At 49.9% G+C, this 22,366-nt stretch overlaps 1 protein-coding gene across 1 annotated transcript in view; it reads left to right on the top strand.

The window, feature by feature from the left end:
• The window catches only part of LOC130126110 (uncharacterized), a 96,891-nt gene that overhangs the window by 21,765 nt on the left and 52,760 nt on the right, over positions 1-22,366 (top strand). Inside the window, 3 exon segments of the mRNA XM_056295472.1 lie at positions 16,723-16,896; positions 17,068-17,114; positions 20,610-20,971. Coding sequence (XP_056151447.1) covers positions 16,723-16,896; positions 17,068-17,114; positions 20,610-20,971 — 583 coding nt within the window.

Here is a 22,366-nt window from a genome sequence, read left to right as displayed (position 1 = left end):
TCTCGTATGTCTGCTAGCCAAAAGTCTTGCTGTACCTCCATTTCTCCCATCGTAAGGGTCAGTTTACTTCTCCCCTCCATTCTAGCACACTGACCTGTAACTGTCTCCATCTTTACTTCTGTCGGTATCCACTGTACTTCTTCTCCTAGGACCCCTGGTCTCACCAAGCTGATGGTGGATCCAGTGTCGACCAGGGCAATGCAGGTATTGCCATTCAGCTGACAGGAGACATGGAGGCTGAAGCCAGCGCCAATCCGTCCAACGACTCTGGGATTATTTCTCCGGGGGGAGGTTGTGTTGGCCGGCCAGTCCCCCTCTGGGCCAACCCTTGGTCGTTTCCCGGTTCAGAAGAGGCGGCTACTTGGGTGACAGGCCTCCGTACTCATTGTTAAAAGCGTCTGTTTGTCTTCTGACACTGCCTTCTTTGGTGCCCTGGTTTCCCACAGCCCCAGCACAGAAATGTCTCTGCTCGTCATGTTGCCTGGATGGATGTGCGTGGCCCCTCTTCACTTTGCTGCAGTGCCCGCACATGATGGTGCAGTGTTGGGGCCACTCGTTTTTACGCCATAATGGCCTCCACCTCCTCTGCCCTATGCAGCGCCTCTTCAATGGTGAGTGGCTTTGCCAGCCGCACCTGTTGCCTGAGGTGAGGTGGCTGTAAAGCCCGTAGGAAGGAATCCAGGGCCAGGCATTGGATGGCACATTGGGGTATATCAGGATACGCACGGCTCACCAGGCGTAGAATGTCAGCCACCAGGTTACCCAACTTCTCCTGGCCTTGTCTGTCTTGAATGGAGTTGATCCCGGAGGCTAATCAACGATTGGGTGTTGCCAAACCGGCAACCCAGGGCAGTGGTTAGCGCCCCCAGTGATATCTCTCCAGCTGCCAGGTCTAGGAGTGCCTGCCTTGCTTCTCCCTCCAGGGCTGCTGCTAGGTTGACTACTTGTTGATTTTCTGTCCATCTCATCACCCTAGCAATCAGGTTGAACTGAGCAAGGAATCCTTCCCAGCTGGAGCTCCCATCGTAGCACCTCAACTTCACCGAGGGAGTGTTTGGGCTTGGCCAAGGGTCGGTACAGTTGGTGAGTCTTGTACTGCAACCATATCTGCAAGGTGTGTTCCACTCTCCAGTAGTGGCAAATGGGGCAGTGAGCAACTTGGGTTGAAGTTCCCTCTCTGTAGATCGTGTCCAGCTTGCTGCTGATGTTTCCCCCTGGTGACATATTCCCCAGTCGTGCCCAACTTGCACCTGATGGCTGCCGCTGGTGGCTCTCTCTCCACGGGTCTTGTCCAACTTGCTTCTCGTGGCTTCCCCATGGCTTGAAGCGCTGTCTGTTTTTCATCGGGGCGCGGCGGGGACTCCTCATTGGACTCGCTCTGAAAGAGAAGAAATTTTCCATTTCCTTGGGACTCCACCCCTCGGACATTACCCAGCGCGTCTACCGCACTAAGGCCGCACTGCGCTACTCCCATCGGGCAGACAGAGCAGACCTCTGATCTCCTTTTCGAGAGTAGCAATTTCCATACGCTCAACGGACGACTTTCGGTTACGCCCTTCAGCCAACGTTTGCTGTCTAAAGAAGTCCATCCCACTTCTGACACCAATGTGACGTGGTTAAATAATGGACTTCTTAGCCAACCTTTCGGAGTTAACAAGTAAGCTTTTAATGACCGCAAGTCAAGCAAGTCCAAACAGACACAAGTTTGTATGGGTCTTAGCTCCCTCCCTTTTCTTGGCCACCGAAGCGAGCCTATCTATTTGCCAACTCTTTACCCTCATGGTGGGAAATAACATGTTGTCTAATACAACTTCTCTCATAACGTCCCCATTACCTTCCACCACATCACCGCTATCTGAAACAGATATGTCCGTTTTTAACATGTTCAATATCCCACAACATAACCAAAACATCGACACCTCAGTTGCATTGTGGGTAATATGCGAATGAACCCGGAGCAGAAACACTCTAGTAGAATTCGCCACAATATGAACAGGTAGTCAGTATACCACACATCCAAACTGCAAAAAACAAAGCATGAAGTTAGCCTACTTCATAATGTATAGGAGTCTACACATATCTTATGTAAACTAGGTTAGCTTCATAGCTAGCTCCATAGTTAGCATCATACAAGTTAGCTTCATAGCTAGATCCATAATGTCAACGCTAGCATAACGTTAACGCAGCTTACGTTGGCTCTATTCTGCAAAGAGTCCTGAACGTTAATGAAGATAAATAATACTTGCACAAGTCCGAAAGCGGTCTCGCATTCTTCCCTATAGAGGGTATGCATTGACGTCACGTTCCCACTAGGACACGCCCCCTCAGTCGCAGTGAGTGGCAAAACATCCCGAAGCATGGCTGCTTCTGGTAGGGGAAACAGTGAAACCGGGATTATAACGCAAGATTATAGGAAGTTGGACTTGACAGTGACCCGTACAGTTTACCAAATAACTAGTGGTCCATGGACACTAACATCTGGCCACAAATCGAGTTTCCTGATATTTATATGTACTTGATTTCTATGCCAGGGAAAAAGCCTGAAGGTATAAAAAAAGTATTGACGCTTGGTCGTACTTCAAGGCGGGATTTGTTGGCAAAATGAAGGTAACGAGGACACCGATGGACATCCTGGTTGTATGTGGACAGGTTTGGTTTGTACACATTTGTTTTATTTTATGAAGTTACAACTGTGAAAACTGTAACGTTAAGTCAACCATTCTCCCCTTTGTTTGTAGAACACAACACAAGGACGTTTTTAAAAAAATATGCGGACAAAAACTTATGAAAGATGCTAAATATTTAACTGATGAGTAGTCAATACAGTATGTTGAGGTGTTGTTCTTCAGCGGATTATACTTTGCGTTCTAACAAATAAACAGACTTGTTTTCAACAACGATGGTGAATTTATTTTCTTTCTTCTCAATGCATTTGCATTCACTTTTATACAGAGCTCACATTAGATGTGACCTCCGCGCATGTTTTTAATCTCATGCACACACTGTACAAGTGCACACACCAGACTGCGTGATTACATCACCGCTGAACCTACGGTGGCTCATAAGGTACAAACACTACAATATACAAAACACCTGTAAGGGAAATTCGCACCACAGAGTACACAGTTTTTATACATGTTAACACCCCCACTCAAATTTGACTTACTGGGGTTCACCTGGAAATAAACAAAAATAAGGTCCCTTCTTTACCTTAACAATGTAAACAAAAACACTGTGCTCTGTGCACTAACCGCACTCTAAGTGCCAAATATGTCCTGACTAAACTTTCTCAGTTTCAGCTTGGTTGCTGGTTTAGTCATCAGATCTGCCACCATCAGCTCTGTGGGGCAGTACCCCAAAATCACTCTACCACTGTTCACAGTTTCTCTAATGACATGGTATTTAATATCGATATGTTTACACCTTTGTCGATGTACTGGGTTTTTAGCGATTGCTATAGTGCCCTGTTTGTCTTCGTAGATTTTGATCTGACCATATTTGTAGTTGTCCAGGTTCTCTAGTAACTTCTCCAAATAAAGGCACTCCTGCATTGCAGCTGCTAGAGACATAGTATATTCTGCTTCGCAAGTGGACAGAGCTACTGTTTGTTGTTTTCTGGTTTTCCGTGAAATTAAACCACTTCCCTCGCTTAGATTGACACAAAACCCTGTAGTGCTGCGTCTGTCGGAGGCATCTGATGCCCAGTCAGCATCAGTGAACACTCTTAGTCTTAGACTATTTTTGTCATCCCTTTTAAAGGTCAGTTCCTGATTGGTTGTACCTTTAAGATATCTGAAAACATGTCTTACAGTTTTCCAATGTTTTTCAGTAGGTTCTGCGAAATGTCTAGATAGGCTCCTGACAACATAGCTCAGGTCAGGCCTGGTGCACGTGGATAGTAAAGCAAACTACCCACTGCTTCTCTGTATTCTTTTGGATTTTGCATCTTTTCAGAATTTTCTGAAAATTCAAGTTTTGGTTCGCAAGGAGTTTCTCTGACTCTACACTCCTGCATTCCAAACCTCTCCAAAATTTTTTTGGCATATCTCATTTGAGACATTTTGACTTGCCCTTCTGTCTGGGTGAACTCTATGCCTAAGAAATGCTTTAATTTACCCAGGTCCTTCATTTCAAACCTCTTTGTGAGCATTTTCTTCAAGTTTTGCAATATGACCTCATTGCTAGCTGCTATAATGAGGTCATCAACCCAGATCAGTAAAATCACTTTTTCATTTTGGCTCACTTTTGAATACACACAGTAATCTGCGGGATTTTGTTTGAAACCATTGTCACGTAGACAAGCACGTAATAGTGCATTCCAGTTTCTACCAGATTGCTTAAGACCATAAAGTGACTTTTTAAGTTTGCATACAAGTGTCACCTGAGGTCGACTTTTTCACAAACCCTTCCGGCTGCTCTATATATAATTCACAATCAATCGGTGCGTGTAAATACGCTGTTTTTACATCCATTTGGTGCAAAATTAAACTTTCTTGTGCAGCCTTCTGCATAATGACCCTTACACTAGACATATCAACAGTTGGTGAGAATGTTTCATCATAATCAGTCCCTTCTTTTTGACTGTAGCCTTTAGCTACGTACCTCGCTTTGTATTTTTCAGATCCATCAATGTCCCATTTCAAAGCAAAAACCTATTTTCCCCCCACTGCACTTTTACTTGGGGGCAATGCTGTGAGGCTGTACGTTTCATTTGCCTCAAGTGATTTCATTTCTTCCCTCACTGCGTTTTTCCATTGTTTGGATTTTGTGGATGCAATGGCATCCTGGTAGGACTGAGGGGTATCGCATACCACTCTGTAACAAGAGTCAATGCAAATGTTCAAACTTTCCTCAGAGTCCTCCATTTCCAATTCCTGGAAATAAGCAGGTTTCCTCCTGTCTCTAGGTGGGTACCTTTTGTTTACAGTTTCATCAACAGTCTGTTCAGGTAACGATTCAGTACCACCACAATTCATATCAGTTACATTTTCATTTACAACCTTTTCATCATTGACATCGCGGTCACCAGTTGTAACCTCTGGTACCCCTACTGGTACCAGCACACTGTAGTCAACTCCTGTGTGTGACTCTGATGTCTGAGTTCCCTTCTCTCAATCTGCTTTGTTTGAGAACTTCACTAGTCTGTGTTTTTGGACCTTTACCATTTCAGGGTAATAGACCAGATAGGCTGGACTATTTTTGTTGTAACCGATGAAAATTCCCTGTTCACATCGGGACTCAAATTTTCCCTTTTCCTGTTTATATGGAAAACACACATATCCAAACTTTTGTAACTTTGATACATTTGGTGCTTTTCCTGTGAACATTTCATATAGCGTTTTGTTAGTTCTCCTATTGGAACACCTGTTTCTTATGTATACTGCCGTCTGCATAGCATAATTCCATAAGTAATTTGGCAAACCACTTTCAATAAGTAGGCATCTGCTCATATCCCCTAGGGTTCTCCACCCTCGCTCCGCTGTGCCGTTCTGGTGAGGGGAGTACGGCGCGGATGTTTCGTGCCTGGTCTTATTTTTGGTCATTAACCCTCTGAATTCCTTAATGGTAAATTCAGTACCATTGTCTGACCGAATACATTTAATTTCACCGTAAGGTGCTATATCAGCCAGAAACCGTTCTATAGCTTGTACAGTGTCACATTTTGACTTCAGAAAGTACACCATCATTGTACCAGAATAATCATCAGTAAAAGATTGGGCATATCCTTCAATGCTTGGTGTTTGCATTGGGCCTGTTAGGTCAGTATGAACCAATTCTAATGGCTTTTTAGCTCTAGTGTCAGGTTCCCAATTTCTTGTCTGCACAAATTTTCCTTTTATGCACACTTCACACACCTGTTTTGGCCCTGCAGTACCACCCTTTATCTCCATACCTTTTACCACACTTTGCAATTTTTGCACATCGTCATGATTACAATGACCCAATATCTCATGCCATGTTTGCATTTTGTTCCATCAGCTAACTCGACCGAATGGCTGCCCGGCTTGAATGAGCCATCAAAGCTGATTAACTTCTTTATGTCGTTAATAATGTGCGACGTTGCGCCACCGTCCACCATGATGCCTTTCATCTTCACCTTGTTCGGGGGCTTCCGTTGTGGGATGTCATTTCTCTCCTCTTTGCGATGCTTTGTTTTAAAGACATGGTCCTGGTCGTCGACCTCCTCATCCTCGTCGAACACTTTTCTGGCATCGTCTTGTCCTTTTCTTCTGCACATGGACTCGGCGTGGTTGTCCCTCTTGCAGTAATTGCACCACACGTTTGCTTTGCAGCCCTTCGCTTTGTGTCCTTTTCTTCCGCACCTGTAACATGTGACGCTCGCTGTTTCTTCCCTTTTGTTATTCCCTGGACTTTTGGTAGAAGGCCGGCCTTGTCGTGTCGCTGTCTTCATCACGTTGTCCGTGCTGTCAGCTACTGCGCTGCAGCCGGAACCCCACAAACTCGATGGCTGGCACAGACAGGACACATTTCTCAGCATTGAGAGTTAGCTTGTGCTTGGACAGGACTGCGAAGACCATGTTGAGGCACTTGTCGTGGATTTCACTGGTGGGCCCGTGTACCACTATATCATCCAGATAAATGGCCACGCCCAGTATGCCAGCCAGCACGGAGACCATGGTTTTCTGGAAGCAGCTAGGGGAGGAGCTGAGACCGAAAGGCATCCTGGTGTAGCGAAACACTCCTGCATGTGTCACAAAGGCTGTGAGGTTTCGTGTGCTGGGGTGGAGGGGCACCTGTAAGCACCCCTGTCTGAAGTCGAGCTTGGAGAACACCTCAGAGCCATAGAACTGAGCAGTGAGTTCTTCTGAGGTGGGCAGTGGATACTTATCAGGGACCACTGCCTTATTTACTGCACGTAGATCGACGCAGACACGCAGGCCCCCCGACTTCTTCTTAGCCACCACAAGGTTTGAGACCCAGGGTGATGCGTCCACCGATTCAATGATGCCAGCTTCCAGCAGTTGTTGCAGCTCGGCAGAGACCCCATCATGGAGAGCCAACGGGATGCGGCGCAGTGGTTGGATGACAGGTTTCAGAGCAGGGTTGAGGAGAGGTTGATGGGCAAAGGCGGAGAGGCAGCCCAGCCCCACAAACAGTGATGGCCACTTCTGCTGCCAAGGCGTGGCAACAGTCAGGATTGCTGCCCCCCTTGTGTCTAAGAGGGAGAACCCCAGAGCGAAGAACAGGTCCAGGCCCATCAAGTTGGCCCCACGGCGTGCCACATGAAAAACTGCATTGGGCACCAGCTTGGTTCCATAGCGGACAGTCACTTGGAGAGAGCCAACCAGATCGATTTTGGAGTCACCATACCCACAGAGGACAGCTGAGGGTGCGGACAGTGGCAGTGAACTGAAAAATTGACTGTAGGTATCAACATTCAGGAGAGACACACCTGCACCGGTGTCCAACAGCAGGGGGATGCACACATCATTAATATTGACTGTGCATGATTTGAATGACACTCGCCCAGAGCTCACCTTGTGAATGATGGCGGTTGAAGACTGGGGGGTGTGGCCCTCTGACCCAGCCGGGGAAGATCGACAGACGTTGGCAAAGTGATTTTGCTTACTGCAGCTACGGCATGTCCGGCCACGGGCAGGGCAGTTCTGAGCCCTTGAAGCATGAGACCGAGATCCACAGTTACCACAGGACTGTTGAGGGCGGGGTCGAGAACGCTGTCGTTGCAGTTGCAAGACGTCCCCAGTGGAGTCGGCGCCCGCCTCGCTCTGGCTGGGTTGCGTCCCGGGGGGCAGCCGAGTAGAGGGAGAAGTCGTTGGCAGCTTGACTGGAGGTGGCCACTTGCTGTGTATTTAGCATAGCAGCACACTCAGCTGCTCCCTCAACCTGTAGTGCGATGGTAATTGCTCTGGACAGCAGCAGATCGTCTTTTTCCAGCAGGAGAGTCTCACGCACCTTTGCGTTGTTGGTGTGTTCGATTAGCTGGTCGCGAACCATCTCGTCCTGAAGCGCACCAAACTTGCATGAGCTAGCTAGCCTTCGCAAATTAGCTACATACTGCTGCACAGACTCACCAGGCAGTTAGTGTCACTGACGGAATATAAATCGCCGAAATGGGTGTTCAGAAGTCCCACAGCTTTGTCAAAGTTTGTGAAGTTCCCCAGAGTCCCGAGCACACGATGACCCTCTGCTCCCAAGCAGTGTAGCAACAGAGCCGTCTTCCTAGCCTGGCTCACGTCATCGAGCCCTGAGGCTATGAGGTAATTTTCGAAACTATGTAGCCAGCGAGTCCATGGTACCGGAGGCTCGCCAGGTAATGCCAGGAAGGGGGCAGGTGGTGGGAGATACGATATCCTCGTCACCAATATTGTGTTTAGAAATCACGTCAGGACACAGCGCTGTCGCTCGACACAACCTCTGCGTTGCATTGTTTATTCAGACTGACACCGCGTCACAGGCAGACCCGATCAAACAACCCAGAGCCCGCAGGCCTCACCAATCGATCCCAGCACTATAGAAGAGCGCCAAATCAAATGCAGCACTGTCGATGTGTGCAGACGTAACAGTGTGGACCCTGGATGTGTCCTGGTCCTACAATCGCTTCCAGTTTCATGGTTTTATTACCGACAACACGTGTTGTTGCAGGCTTTGCCCTTCGCGCACGTCTGACAGATGGTGCAAGTCCTGGACACCGTTGTCATATCGTAGCACAGCCAGCTCCTTTCTACTCCGGTCTTCTTCTCAGTCTCCAGTTAGGACTACATGTCCTCTTCTCTTGTTTGAGCCCATCAGGTGGCTCGTAATGTGTTCGTTTTGTGGGGCCGGGCGGGCTTACGCCGGCTCTGTGTCGCCACATAACGTTGCTGCTAGCGTTAGCACTAGCTACTGTAGTACACTAGCTACTGTAGTACGCAAGCTGCCACCGTCTGACAGGGTGGTTCCTTCGTGCGCTGTTTGAGCCGCCGAGAGTGATGTTTTACTACTGACCTTACTCGCGCTGAATCATCAGTGCTGATATTTCATTGGAGAAACAGTGACCCGCCAAAGTGTCTGGTGGCTTCTGAAACTTACACGCCAAATGAAAACTCTACCCGCATTGGGCGCTTGGAGGGTACTGACATCACAGCTGTGAAGCATAAACTCTCATTTACATAGACTATCTGCTGCCAGAGAGGTCTGCTGGGAGCTGCCAGCAGCAGGGCCACAACACACACCTTTCTGGACGCCCACCATGTTAGACCACCCCTCATTATAAGAGATGGACAACTTCTTCACTGGAGGATCTTCTGGCAGAGATGGATGCTCTGCTGTCATTGTTAGTTGACTTTGTTGTTGTTATTTTTATTGAGTTTGCTGCAAATCATATAAGTTGTTAATGTGTTGTACAGTAGCACACATTCACACCACTGAAAGAATAAGGACAGGGACTACTGACCACTTTGGATCATGTTTTATATTTAGTCCTGATTTGTGTCCAATATCTCGTCATACAACTAGGGTTGCAGCTGCTGTAAAGAATAACAATGAACAGTTTGCACGCCATCATGTACCCTAGTCTGATCATGTGACCTGAGTTGACACAGGAAGTTGTTGACCACCGTGGTGGTACCAGTTAACTCACATTGGGTTGGTTTGCCGGCAGCCATACCAACATGTACCCTGGCCCTGCCGAACGACACAAGCTAAGCAGGTGTGGGCTTGGCTAGTACTTGGATGGGAGACCTCATGGGAAAATGAGTTGCTGCTGGATTTGGTGTTGGTGGGCCAGTAGGGAGCAGTCTTCCTTCTGGTCCTAATAAAAACAACAACAACAAAAGCCACTGCTCCTTGGAGTCGAAAGGAGCCAGTTGAGGTGGTTCGGGACCTGATTAGGATGCTTCCTGTGAGCCTTCCTTTGGAGGTTTTCCGGTCACGTCCAACTGGGAGGAGACCCCGGGGTAGACCCAGAACTTCCTGGAGAGACTACATGTTCAGTCTGGCCTGGGAATGCCTAAGGATCACCCAAGAGGAGCTGGAGGGCGTTGCTGGGGAGAGGGATGTGAGGAGTGCCCTACTTAGCTTGCTGCCCCCGCGACCCAACCCTGGAGAAGCAGCTGATGACGAGAGAGACAAAAAAAAAAGAAGCTAATGCCCCAGTGCAGTGAGGGGACACTGTGCTGTAGGAGACACCGTCCTTCGGATGAGACGTTAAACCGAGGTCCTGACTCACTGTGGTTGTTAAAGATCACATGGCACTTATAGCAAAGAGTAGGGGGTCCCTGGTGTCCTGGCAACATTCCCAACCTGGCTCTCTCCATCGCTCCATCTCATCCAGGATTTGGCATGGTCTTGGAGGTCCTCGTGTTGGTAGGCAACAGAATAGACCGCTTCCCGGAGGCCTGTTGTGGGAATTTCTGAAGGCGCTAAATAGTGAATAAAATGTCCAGTTAAAATTCAGAAATGCAAACAACATGGCAGAGGGTGGACATAGCGGACTAGGGAGTGAAAAGGGAGTGACTTGGGACACAGCTGATGTGTAGTAGACAGCAGCTCACGGAGGCTGGAGATTCAGTCTGTTTTCCAGCCCTTACAACATCCGCCATGAAAGGTCAGAGTCCAGCTGACAAACGTTTGGTGGGAGATGCTAAACATGTAAATGAATAAAAACTCTAACTGGTATTTCCTCTTTCCGTTCAGAAGCCCCTATAAAAATAGTACAGTAGAGTCGCCTCCAGCTAGCCCACCGGTAGTCCTCCTGGTCTATGCATGGGGGGTTTGTGGAAGCCGGCGGACCTGAACAGAAGTGGTCGGTGTGTCGGTCGTACGTGACGAGACAGCTCCTCTCATCACACTCACAGGTGTCTCCATGGATGTCACCCCAGTCTCCAGAGGGATCCACATCATAACACGTACACCCCCCCACACATACACACAAACACACACACACACAAACACACATACACACAAACACACACACACACACACACACACACACACACACACAAACACAAACATAAACACACACACAAACACGCTTGCTTTGCTTGCTTTAGGTTGTCAGTCGTGTCCGATGATGACAATCCTGTCTCTCTCACTTGTGAGTCTTCTTATGGCTGTAAAGCCCAATCCACGATCCACAATGTCTGCCACAGACAGAACAGGTGAAACCACTGACGGGGGTGTAGGTGTGGTACTGGCTTCATGTCTCTTCAGACGTCTCCTGGTCCGTCGATCACCATGGTCCTTCTCGAGTTTTTGCCCCCCCTTGTTGACAGAGCTGCTGCCAGATGGAGCATTGGGCGGCAGTGTCTTCCAGCTGGCTCAGGTTCAGGCCGCACTTTTTTATGATGGTCTTCAGCTGGTCTTTGTACCGTTTTTTCTGGCCCCTTGCCAAGCGGTGGCCAAGATGTAGCTGGCCATACAGCACTTTACACGGTAAGCGCTCCTTTGGCATCCTGATGACGTGACCGAGCCAGCGAAGTTGGTGCTGGGTGACGGTAGCCTGCATGCTGATGCAGTTGGTCTTGCGGAGTATTTCAGTACGGGGCACTCAGTCACGCCAGGTTATCCTCAGGATGCGTTGTAGGCATCTGATGTGGAAGGCCTCAAGCATCCTGAGGTGGTGGCTGTACAGGGTCCATGCCTCACAGCTGTAGAGGAGAGTCGTGATGACAACTGCCAAGTAGACAGATATGTTGGTGTGGAGGTTGAGGTCTTTGTTTTGAAAGACCCTTCTCCTAAGTCTGCCAAAAGAGGATGTTGCTTGTTTAATCCGGTTTTGCATCTCCCTGTCGATGCTGCAGTCGTCAGAGGAAGCTGCCCAGGTATTTGAAGGATTCCACTGTTGCAAGTGGTTTGTCGGAGATGTTGAAGGTTGGTGAATGAGATGGAGGAGTAGATGCCCACTGGCATACTACTTCAGTCTTTGCCACATTTATAGAGAGCCCCAGCCTACCATACGCCCTTGCAGCAGCTGCAAGGGTAGCTTGTAGTGCCTCGGATGTGTGGGTCACAACTGCACAGTCATCTGCGTACTGTAACTCGATGATGTGCTCAGATGTAATTTTTGTGACCGCTTGGAGGCTACGGATGTTAAATAGGTTTCCATCTAGTCTGAAGTCCACAGTAACCCCACTGTCCTTCCTGATTTCCTTATGGAGCAGCAATATCACACACAGGAGGAATACACTACCGTTCAAAAGTTTGGGATCACATTGAAATGTCCATATTTTTGAAGGAAAAGCACTGTACTTTTCAATGAAGATAACTTTAAACTAGTCTTAACTTTAAAGAAATACACTCTATACATTGCTAATGTGGTAAATGACTATTCTAGCTGCAAATGTCTGGTTTTTGGTGCAATATCTACATAGGTGTATAGAGGCCCATTTCAAGCAACTATCACTCCAGTGTTCTAATGGTACAATGTGTTTGCTCATTGGCTCAGAAGGCTAATTGATGATTAGAAAACCCTTGTGCAATCATGTTCACACATCTGAAAACAGTTTAGCTCATTACAGAAGCTACAAAACTGACCTTCCTTTGAGCAGATTGAGTTTCTGGAGCATCACGTTTGTGGGGTCAATTAAACGCTCAAAATGGCCAGAAAAAGAGAACTTTCATCTGAAACTCGACAGTCTATTCTTGTTCTTAGAAATGAAGGCTATTCCATGCGAGAAATTGCTAAGAAATTGAAGATTTCCTACACCGGTGTGTACTACTCCCTTCAGAGGACAGCACAAACAGGCTCTAACCAGAGTAGAAAAAGAAGTGGGAGGCCGCGTTGCACAACTGAGCAAGAAGATAAGTACATTAGAGTCTCTAGTTTGAGAAACAGACGCCTCACAGGTCCCCAACTGGCATCTTCATTAAATAGTACCCGCAAAACACCAGTGTCAACATCTACAGTGAAGAGGCGGCTGCGGGATTCTGGGCTTCAGGGCAGAGTGGCAAAGAAAAAGCCATATCTGAGACTGACCAATAAAAGAAAAAGATTAAGATGGGCAAAAGAACACAGACATTGGACAGAGGAAGACTGGAAAAAAGTGTTGTGGACGGATGAATCCAAGTTTGAGGTGTTTGGATCACAAAGAAGAACGTTTGTGAGACGCAGAACAAATGAAAAGATGCTGGAAGAATGCCTGACGCCATCTGTTAAGCATGGTGGAGGTAATGTGATGGTCTGGGGTTGCTTTGGTGCTGGTAAGGTGGGAGATTTGTACAGGGTAAAAGGGATTCTGAATAAGGAAGGCTATCACTCCATTTTGCAACGCCATGCCATACCCAGTGGACAGCGCTTGATTGGAGCCAATTTCATCCTACAACAGGACAATGACCCTAAACACACCTCCAAATTGTGCAAGAACTATTTAGAGCAGAAGCAGGCAGCTGGTATTCTATCGGTAATGGAGTGGCCAGCGCAGTCACCAGATCTGAACCCCATTGAGCTGTTGTGGGAGCAGCTTGACCGTATGGTACGCAAGAAGTGCCCATCCAACCAATCCAACTTGTGGGAGCTGCTTCGGGAAGCGTGGGGTGCAATTTCTCCAGATTACCTCAACAAATTAACAGCAAGAATGCCAAAGGTCTGCAATGCTGTAATTGCTGCAAATGGAGGATTCTTTGACGAAAGCAAAGTTTGATGTAAAAAAAATCTTATTTCAAATACAAATCATTATTTCTAACCTTGTCAATGTCTTGACTCTATTTTCTATTCATTTCACAACATATGGTGGTGAATAAGTGTGACTTTTCATGGAAAACACAAAATTGTTTGGGTGATCCCAAACTTTTGAACGGTAGTGTATGTTGAAGAGAACTGGAGCAAGGATGCACCCCTGATGTACCCCTGTGCACACCGTGAAGGGCTCGGATTCCTGGCCTCCAATGGTCACACGTGCCATCATCCCCACATGAAATCTTTGAAGGATGTTGACAAACTTTCGTGGACAGACAAACTTCAGGAGGATGTTCCATAGGATGTCCCTGTTGACTGTGTCGAAAGCCTTTGACAGGTCGATGAAGGCTATGAAGAGGTTCTGATGTTGCTCCCTACACTTCTCCTGGAGTTGCCGTGCTGTGAACACCATGTCCACAGTACTCCCATTCCTCCTGAACCCACACTGTGACTCAGGCAACAGCTCCTCTGAGATGTGTTTTACCAGCCTGTGTAGCATGAGTTTGGCCAGGACTTTTCCAGCAACAGCCAGTAGTGAAATGCCACAGCTGTTGTCACAGAGGGACTTGTCTCCTTTGCCTTTATATATGGAGATGATGTTAGCATCCCTCCACTGCTGAGGGACAGTTTCATTCTTCCATATGTGTGAGATGAACAGGAGAAGTGCACGGGTGCAGAGGTAGCCTCCCTGTTTAAAAATCTCTGCAGGGATACCCTAACCCTAACCCTAACCCGAACCTCTTCAAAGGTTGGTGGAAGGTCAAGGTCTTGGATGGTGGGGCGGACATGTAGTTCATCCAAGATCGAGGGATCTGTTGGGGAGGGCTGGTTCAAAAGAGTCTCAAAATGTTCGGCCCATCTTTTTGTGATGAGTTTCTGGTCCTTTATGAGGGTGGTACCATCGACTTCAGGGGGGAGACAGAGCAGTTTCTTCACCCAGGAACCTGGTTTGGCTGAGTGCAGCAATGTCAATATTGTAGCGGTTGAGTTCCGCTGCAATGAGTGCAGTCCTTCGCTGAGGTCTTTCGGCATTAACGTCCAGCAGAGTTCTTATGTTCCATGTTGCCAGTTTAAAGGGAATTATTTTCTTTTTTTTATCTCGACCGCAGAGTGGAATGTCCCGACAGGTGCGGTAGCCTATCCAGGATGTTTTGAGTGGGCAATGTTTAGGCCACCTTTTCTAGGCCCCTCCCCGGTTGGGGTGAGCAGTGTGGCTCCTAAATAGGGCTGCTCAGACACACAGGGGTCTGCCGGGAGCAGCTGCCACTCAAACCCAGCTGCTGGCGACCATGAATATCCCCGTGCCGCTGGCGTGCAGGGGTCTCATTAGGAGCTTCCAGTGCGTTCATACCTGCTCCCGTCACCAGACACCCCATCGCCGACAGACTTTGATCCATATTCCAGTTGCTGGTCTCACCGAGGCAGAGCTGGATACCTGCTCAAAGAGATTATTTACAGTGCTGCTGGGGGTGCGCATGTCCCAGCTGCACTTTGTCACTGCGGGTGGGGTCCGGTGGCAAGGGGGGCCCAAGACGACCAGCACTCTTCCACAGCTGCAGGAGGCTGCCGGAGCTCCAGTCTGTCAGAGGACCGCCTATCGTGCGCCGCCATGCACGTTGCTTTTCTCTCAGGGTGTGCTCCCCTAGCCTTTGTCGTCCTAGACTCACCCACAAGGCAGTGGGACAGTGGTTGGTCAATGCCAGGGTGTATCCACTTCACATGGGCCTGCGCATTAGGGCTCTGGGGACCACTGTAGCTCCGAGATCCCCTACAGTTTAGCCAAGGACCACAAGGTACCCAGTTACCGTGTGTGGCCACGAGGAGGCACTGCAGGAGTCTTGGCGGTAGAGAGGCTATGTACTGGCAGGGGAGACTTACGCACTCGGCTCCTCTTTTCACCCCCGCAAAGAGGGCTAGCCGGCGGCAGTAGCTGAGAGCAGAGAGTAGCAAGCAGAAGCAGCATGTAGCATGCACTAACTACAAGCACTACTACCCCAGTATTACTGCACTGACGCATCACACACGCCCTGTGCCGCTGGCACACACACACACACACACACACACACACACACACACACACACACACACACACACACACACAAGTGTGGTTGGGTCACACACACACAAAACCGCACTATGTCACAAAATATGTATTCCAATACTCAGCGTATCACAACGTGTTTAAAATCAAAATGCAGGGGTGTCTGGGTGGCGTAGCGGTCTATTCCGTTACCTGCCAACACGGGGATCGCCGGTTCGAATCCCCGAGTTATCTCCGGCTTGGTCGGGCTTCCCTACAGACACAATTGGCCGTTTCTGCGGGTGGGAAGCCGGATGTGGGTATGGGGTATGGGGTATGTGTCCTGGTCGCTGCACTAGCGCCCCCTCTGGTCGGTCGGGCCGCCTGTTGAGGGGGGAGGGGGAACTGGGGGGAATAGCGTGATCCTCCCACGTGCTACGCCCCCCTGGTGAAACTCCTCACTGTCAGGTGAAAAGAAGCGGCTGGTGACTCCACGTGTATGGGAGGAGGCATGTGGTAGTCTGCAGCCCTCCCGGATCAGCAGAGGGGGTGGAGCAGAGACCGGGACAGCTCGGGAGATAGGGGTAATTAGCCAAGTGCAACTGGGGAGAAAAAGCCAAATCAAATGACTATTGTATGGTGAGTGTAGAGTGTCGTGGTAATATGGTGTGGTGGGGCTGTGGTGAGTCCCACCACAAGGGTGTAGTGTTGTAGTTGTTGCTTGGCAACATCCCTTTATCCAACTTCCTGTCGGGCGACGCGATTGAGACCGCGCCAAATCTTGGTTGAGAGGGAGAGATGGAGAGAGCCAGGTGGGGAACACCACACACAAGCTGATGTGTGGTGAGCGTTTCTGGTGCAAAATGGCTGCCGTGCACCACCCAGGTGGTGCTACACATTGGTGGTGGTTGAGGTGAGTTTCCCCCTTAATTGTGAAGCGCTTTGGCTGTCCAGATAAAGTGCTGTATAAATGTAATCCATCATTAATGTGTGTGTGTGTGTGTGTGTGTGTGTGTGTGTGTGTGTGTGTGTGTGTGTGTGTGTGTGTGTGTGTGTGTGTGTTCAGGTTGTCGGGCTGTCTGGTCTCAGAGGAAGGTGTTTCTTCTCTGCTCTCAGCTCTGAGCTCCAACCCGTCCCATCTGAGAGAGCTGGACCTGAGCTACAACCAGCCAGGAGACTCAGGAGGGGAGCTGCTCTCTGCTGGACTGGAGGATCCACACTGGAGACTGGACTCTCTCAGGTATGGACCGGCTGGATGACCCTCACTCATCATGTCTTCTACAAGGATGTCTCCTCCTACTCTGATGCTGGATCAGACTGGTTCTTCTGTAACAGGACAGGACTGATACTGGGTGGAGGTTTATTAGATGGAGGATGTGCTGGTGTGACTGTGTCTCTCCTCCACCCCCAGGCTGGACCATGCTGGAGGGTGCAGGTTGGAGCCGGGTCTGAGGAAGTGTAAGTTGTGTTTAGTTTTTCATGAGAACAAAGCAGATCACATTCAGATGTTTAGATGGAGAGTGGGTCCACACAACAGTGTGGGACATCCATTCATTCACACCCTGCTGGGGAGGAAGATGAAGGTTGACATGATGGGTCTTCATCACACAGCTGAGAGATTAACAGTCATTAGGTCTCATTATCAAGGAACTTCAACACTAATGTGTGTGTGGTTCTACATGAAAAGTGGATTTATCACCTTCTTCACACATCTGACAGAAATGTATGAAGACCTGAGACCACACCTAAGATGTGTGGAGCCTCCACAGCAGGAACCTTCACTTTTATTCATGAAATAGTCTTATTTGAACAGACTCTGTCCTCTAATATGGACATATGAAGAAAGATGAACAAAAGACTTGAGAAAACATGTTAGCAAACAAAATTGAAGTGAGATAAAATGTTTAGAAGGATTAACAGACGACTGGAAACACTTCCTGTGATTGTTTCCTGTGTAATATTAATTTAATTACTGAAAAAGAAGATTTAAAGGGACACAATACTGTAAAGTCCCCGTGTTAAATGGGCCCACCTTGTGTTGTAGAGGATTTGACACGAGCGTCTTTTGAGGGACAGGACGCATTTTTGATTTTTTTCCTCCTGAGAATGACGAGAGACTTTTGAGTTGATTCTGATTCCCCAGAGCCCCGCTGTTAAAGTCTATTAAGACTCTATTGAGACTCTATTAAGACTAATATTACTATTCTGTTAGGGCTAATATTCATTCATTCATCCATCATCAGCCACTTCTCCGGGGTCGGGTCGCGGTGGTGGCAGCTAGCTAAGTAGGGCACTCCAGACGTCCCTTTACCCAGCAACGCCGTCCAGCTCCTTCTGGGAGATCCCAAGGCGTTCCCAGGCCAGATTGGACAAGTAGTCCCTGCGGCGAGTTCGGGGTCTACCCCAGGGTCTCCTCCCAGTTGGCCGTGCCCGGTAAACCTCCAAAAGAAGGCGCCCAGGAGGCATCCTAATCAGATGCCCGAACCACCTCAGCTGGCTCCTTTTGACGCGAAGGAGCAGTGGCTCTACTCCAAGCTACCTCCGGATATCCGAGCTCTTCACCCTATGTCTAAGGCTGAGCCCAGACACCCTACGGACGAAACTTATTTCAGCCGCTTGTATCCGCGATCTCACCCTTTCAGTCACTACCCAAAGCTCATGACCATAGGTGAGGGTTGGAACGAAGACTGACTGGTAAATTGAGAACTTTGAATTCCGGCTTAGCTCCTTCTTCACCACAACGGTCCGGTACAACGTCTGCATTACTGCTGATGCTGCACCAATCCACCTGTCAATATCTCGCTCCATCCTACCCTCATTCGTGGACAAGACCCCCGAGACACTTGAACTCCTTCACTTGAGGCAACAACTTATCCCCAACCCGAAGGGAGCAATCCACCATTTTCCGGTAGTGATCCATGACCTCAGACTTGGAGGTGCTGACCCTCATCCCGGCCATTTCACTCTCAGCTGTAAACCGCCCCAATGCACACTGGAGGTTGCATTCTGATGAAGCCAACAAAATCACATCATCTGCTAAGAGCAGAGATGCATTTCTGAGGTTCCCAAAACGGACACACTGCTCACATTGGCTGCACCTTGAGATCCTGTCCATGAATATCACAAACAGAATCGGGCAAATCTCATACACACCTGGCGCCTTGCCACTGAGGAGCTTTTTAACTACCTCAGAGGCCTCTGCTGGCCGTCTCGGTCTTGTCGGCGTCGTCGGCCTCTGGGTCATCCATCTGCCCATCTGCCAAAGCTGCTCTGCCCCTTGGTCCTGCGTCCTGGTCCCCCTCCGGAACAGTTGCATCCATCGGTCCAGCCCTCGGGCCATCACCTGAGATCCCGGGCCCCATTCATCCTCTCCCTGACCACTGGGTCCCGAGGCCCTCCCAGACCCTCTTATGTCCACCCTTCTTGGTGTTCTTGGTTGTTTTTTTGGGATGTCTGGAATCCGTCCCTTGGGGGTGTCCTGTCATGAATGTGTGGTCTGGGTCGTCGGGACTCGCCCGTCCCCATCCTCTGATTGGGGTTTCGGCGCACCTGTGCCCAGTCTCCCTCCCCTTTCTCCAATTGGCCATACGGTACCTGCGTCCAGTCTCCCTGATTGGCCCCGCTAGGTATATATTACCCCTGGTTTCCTGGGTTCCCTATCAGATCGTTTCACGCACTCACGGAGACTCCTGGTCGCCGGAAGTGCCACATCCTGTTGTGAGCTCTCCCCTTTGTCTGTACCTGCTATTTGTAAGTGTTTGTGTAATTAAAGAGTTGTTCTGGCCCGGTTTTTCTCCGCTGTCTGCACTTGGGTCCTCTCCCTGCTCTCGCCATGACATATTAAGACTATATTAATACAGTACAGTCCATTAGCTTATTTTAATTCATGATAAATAAGGTCACGTGAATGTGACTCCAGTTTATGAATGATTGGTAGTCATCATAATACACACAAGAGTAGGATGGAAACTTCATACATCAGCACATTTGATAGATACTGTCAGGGCTACCAGGGGTAGGACCCAAAAGCAAAACGAGAGACAGGATGGGGGGAAAAGCCAAAGAGGAACGTTGATTATATGCCGGGTTTAGGCAGGGACAAGGCTGTCGGACAGGCGGTGGGCTTAGCAGGGGCGTGGCTCTCGTACTGGCGGTGGGCTTGGCATGGTCATGGTACTCGTACAGGCGTGGTGCAGGTAATGGCAGGGAGGTCAAAAGGCAGTGGGCTTGGCAGGTCCGTGGTACTCATACAGGCAATGGCAGGGAGGTCAAAAGGTGGTGGGCTTGGCAGTCTCGTGGTTCTCGTACAGGCGGTGATCTTGTAAGGGTCATGGTACTTGTACAGGCGTGGTCCAGACAATGGCAGGGAGGTCAAAACACTTGAAGTGGTGCGACGATCTGGCATCGTCTGGAGAGCAGAGCGTCTTCTTATCCTGGCCGAGACGGGTTGATCGGCCTGATTGGAGATGCAGGTCAGGTGTGAGATTCAGGTGAGATCGATGAACCAGATGAGCTAGGTAAGGCAGTGGGAGAGGCCTGATGAGGGAGGGGTTGACGAGGCAGGGACGTGACAAGACCCCCCCCCCCACACTAGGAACAGGCAGGGGTCGTAGGAGATCAGAGGCGGGTAGGTGAGAAGACTTGCTTCGAGCGCACACCGTGCAGGCCTGGACGTAGTCGTGGGTGTCTGAAGAGAAGGTGGGCCACCAGAACCGGTGCTTAAACAGGGTACGGTTGTTTCCAGGGTGACAGGCGAACTGAGAGGTGTAAGCCCACTGGAGAACCTGGGTACGGACCTGGTCAGGCACAAAGAGACGGTTAGAAGGACCGTTACCTGGGTTGGGCTGAGTCCTCTGGGCGTCCCTCACCAATCCAACCTCCCAAGGTGAGCGTGCCCACCTTGCATGCAAAAGGGAGCATTGGCGCCGGTTCGGCTGTGTCCTGTTCCGGCAGGGCGGACTGAGCTTGCAGGCGGTGGGATGGCCGCGGGGCAACCATACTTCGGAGGTGGCAGCGGGCTGGCCGCGGGGGAGACAGACCTCGGACGTGGCGTGGCAGCCGCGGCGGATACAGACCTCGGACGCGGCGTGGCAGCTGCGGGGGATACAGACCTCGGACGCGGCGCAGCAGCCGCGCAGGATACAGACCTCAGCGGCAGCGGGATGGTCGCGGGGGATACAGACCTAGGGGGCGGCACGGCAGCCGCGGGGGATACAGACCTCGAAGGCGGTGTGGCAGCCGCGGGGGATTCAGATCTCGGAGGTGGTGTGGCAGCTGCGGGAAAAACGAATGGGGCCAGGGATTCCAGGCAGGCGGCATGACAGCTGGGACCAATCGGGAGCTGACCAGGACACAGGGCCTCTCCGGTGGACGGGCAGAAGGACAACGCCGACAGCACCGCTGTGGCGAGAGGGCCGCTGGGGTTGGGGATGCTAGGTTCTCACCTGGGCTGTACAGGGGCATGACTAGGTTCTGGGGCTTGGACTGGGGCCTGGGCCGGGTTTTGCTGTAGTAGCGGGTTTAGTTGAGCCATGAAACCGCATGAATTGCTGGGTTAGGCCCTGTAGGCCTTGGTTTGTTAGGGCCGCTCGAGTGGTGAGGGTTCCCACGCTGGCAGAGAGGGCTTGCATATAGAGGAGGCAGCATCCTGCAGGGTGGCGTCATGTCTCCTGATCAGGGTTCCTTGGCCGGCTATGGCAGCACGTAATGCCTCAACGTCTGCTGGGTCCATGTTGGCTAGATCGTTCTGTCAGGGATAACAGGTGTAGGCCCCAAAATCAGAACGAGACACAGGATGGGGGAGGGGGGGGGCGAAGAGGCACGTTTATTGTCTGCCGGGTTTAGGCAGGGACAAGGCTCTCGTACAGGCGGTGGGCATGGCAGGGTCGTGGTTCCCGCACTGGCGGTGGTCTTGGCAGGGTCGTGGTAAGTGTACAGGTGTGGTCCAGGCAATGGCAGGGAGGTCAAAACACTTGTAGTGGTAGGACGATCTGGCATCGTCTGGAGAGCCGAGCGGCTTCTTATCGTGGCCGAGATGGGTTGATCGGCCTGATTGGAGATGCAGGTCAGGTGTGAGCTCTGGAGAGCTCCAGGTGAGGTCGATGACCAGATGAGCTAGGTAAGGCAGTGGGAGCGGCCTGACGAGGGAGGGGCTGACCAGGCAGGGATGTGACAAATAAATCCATCCATTATCCAATCCGCTTATCCTGCTCTCAGTGTCGCGGGACTCTGGAGCCTATCCCAGCAGCCATTGGGTTGCAGGCGGGGAAACATCCTGGACAGGCCGCCAGGTCATCACAAGGCTGTTGGTGCTGTTTTTTTTAATTACTTTTGCAAATATTGAGGTTAGAGTAAGTCCTATATTGTCCTTTTAGGAACTGTTGAGATATAACACCAGTGTATTTGTATGACTATGTGTTACTGTGTACTATTATTTTGTTTACGACTTTGTTTGTCCACAAGTGGGCGGTGTTGCGCTTGCATGCGCGGATTGATTACGTCACTGAGACGCCGTTCATTTTCTTCATCTCCCCAAACTACCGAATAAACGGAGGCTGCATTTTTTCCCTCCAGCAGAAGTTCGGTAGTCAGTACGATTCTTTATAACGGTTTAATAATCCACTTCATCTGCGCAGAGATAGACATAAAGTATTAGTCTAGTCTTCTAACAGGTTATGGGCCCACCACTTCAACGCTACCTAGGGAGATGG

This window comes from Lampris incognitus, chromosome 16 (assembly GCF_029633865.1).
Source record: "Lampris incognitus isolate fLamInc1 chromosome 16, fLamInc1.hap2, whole genome shotgun sequence".
In the NCBI taxonomy this organism is placed as follows: Eukaryota; Metazoa; Chordata; class Actinopteri; order Lampriformes; family Lampridae; genus Lampris; species Lampris incognitus.
This window is presented reverse-complemented; position numbering and strand designations above follow the sequence as displayed.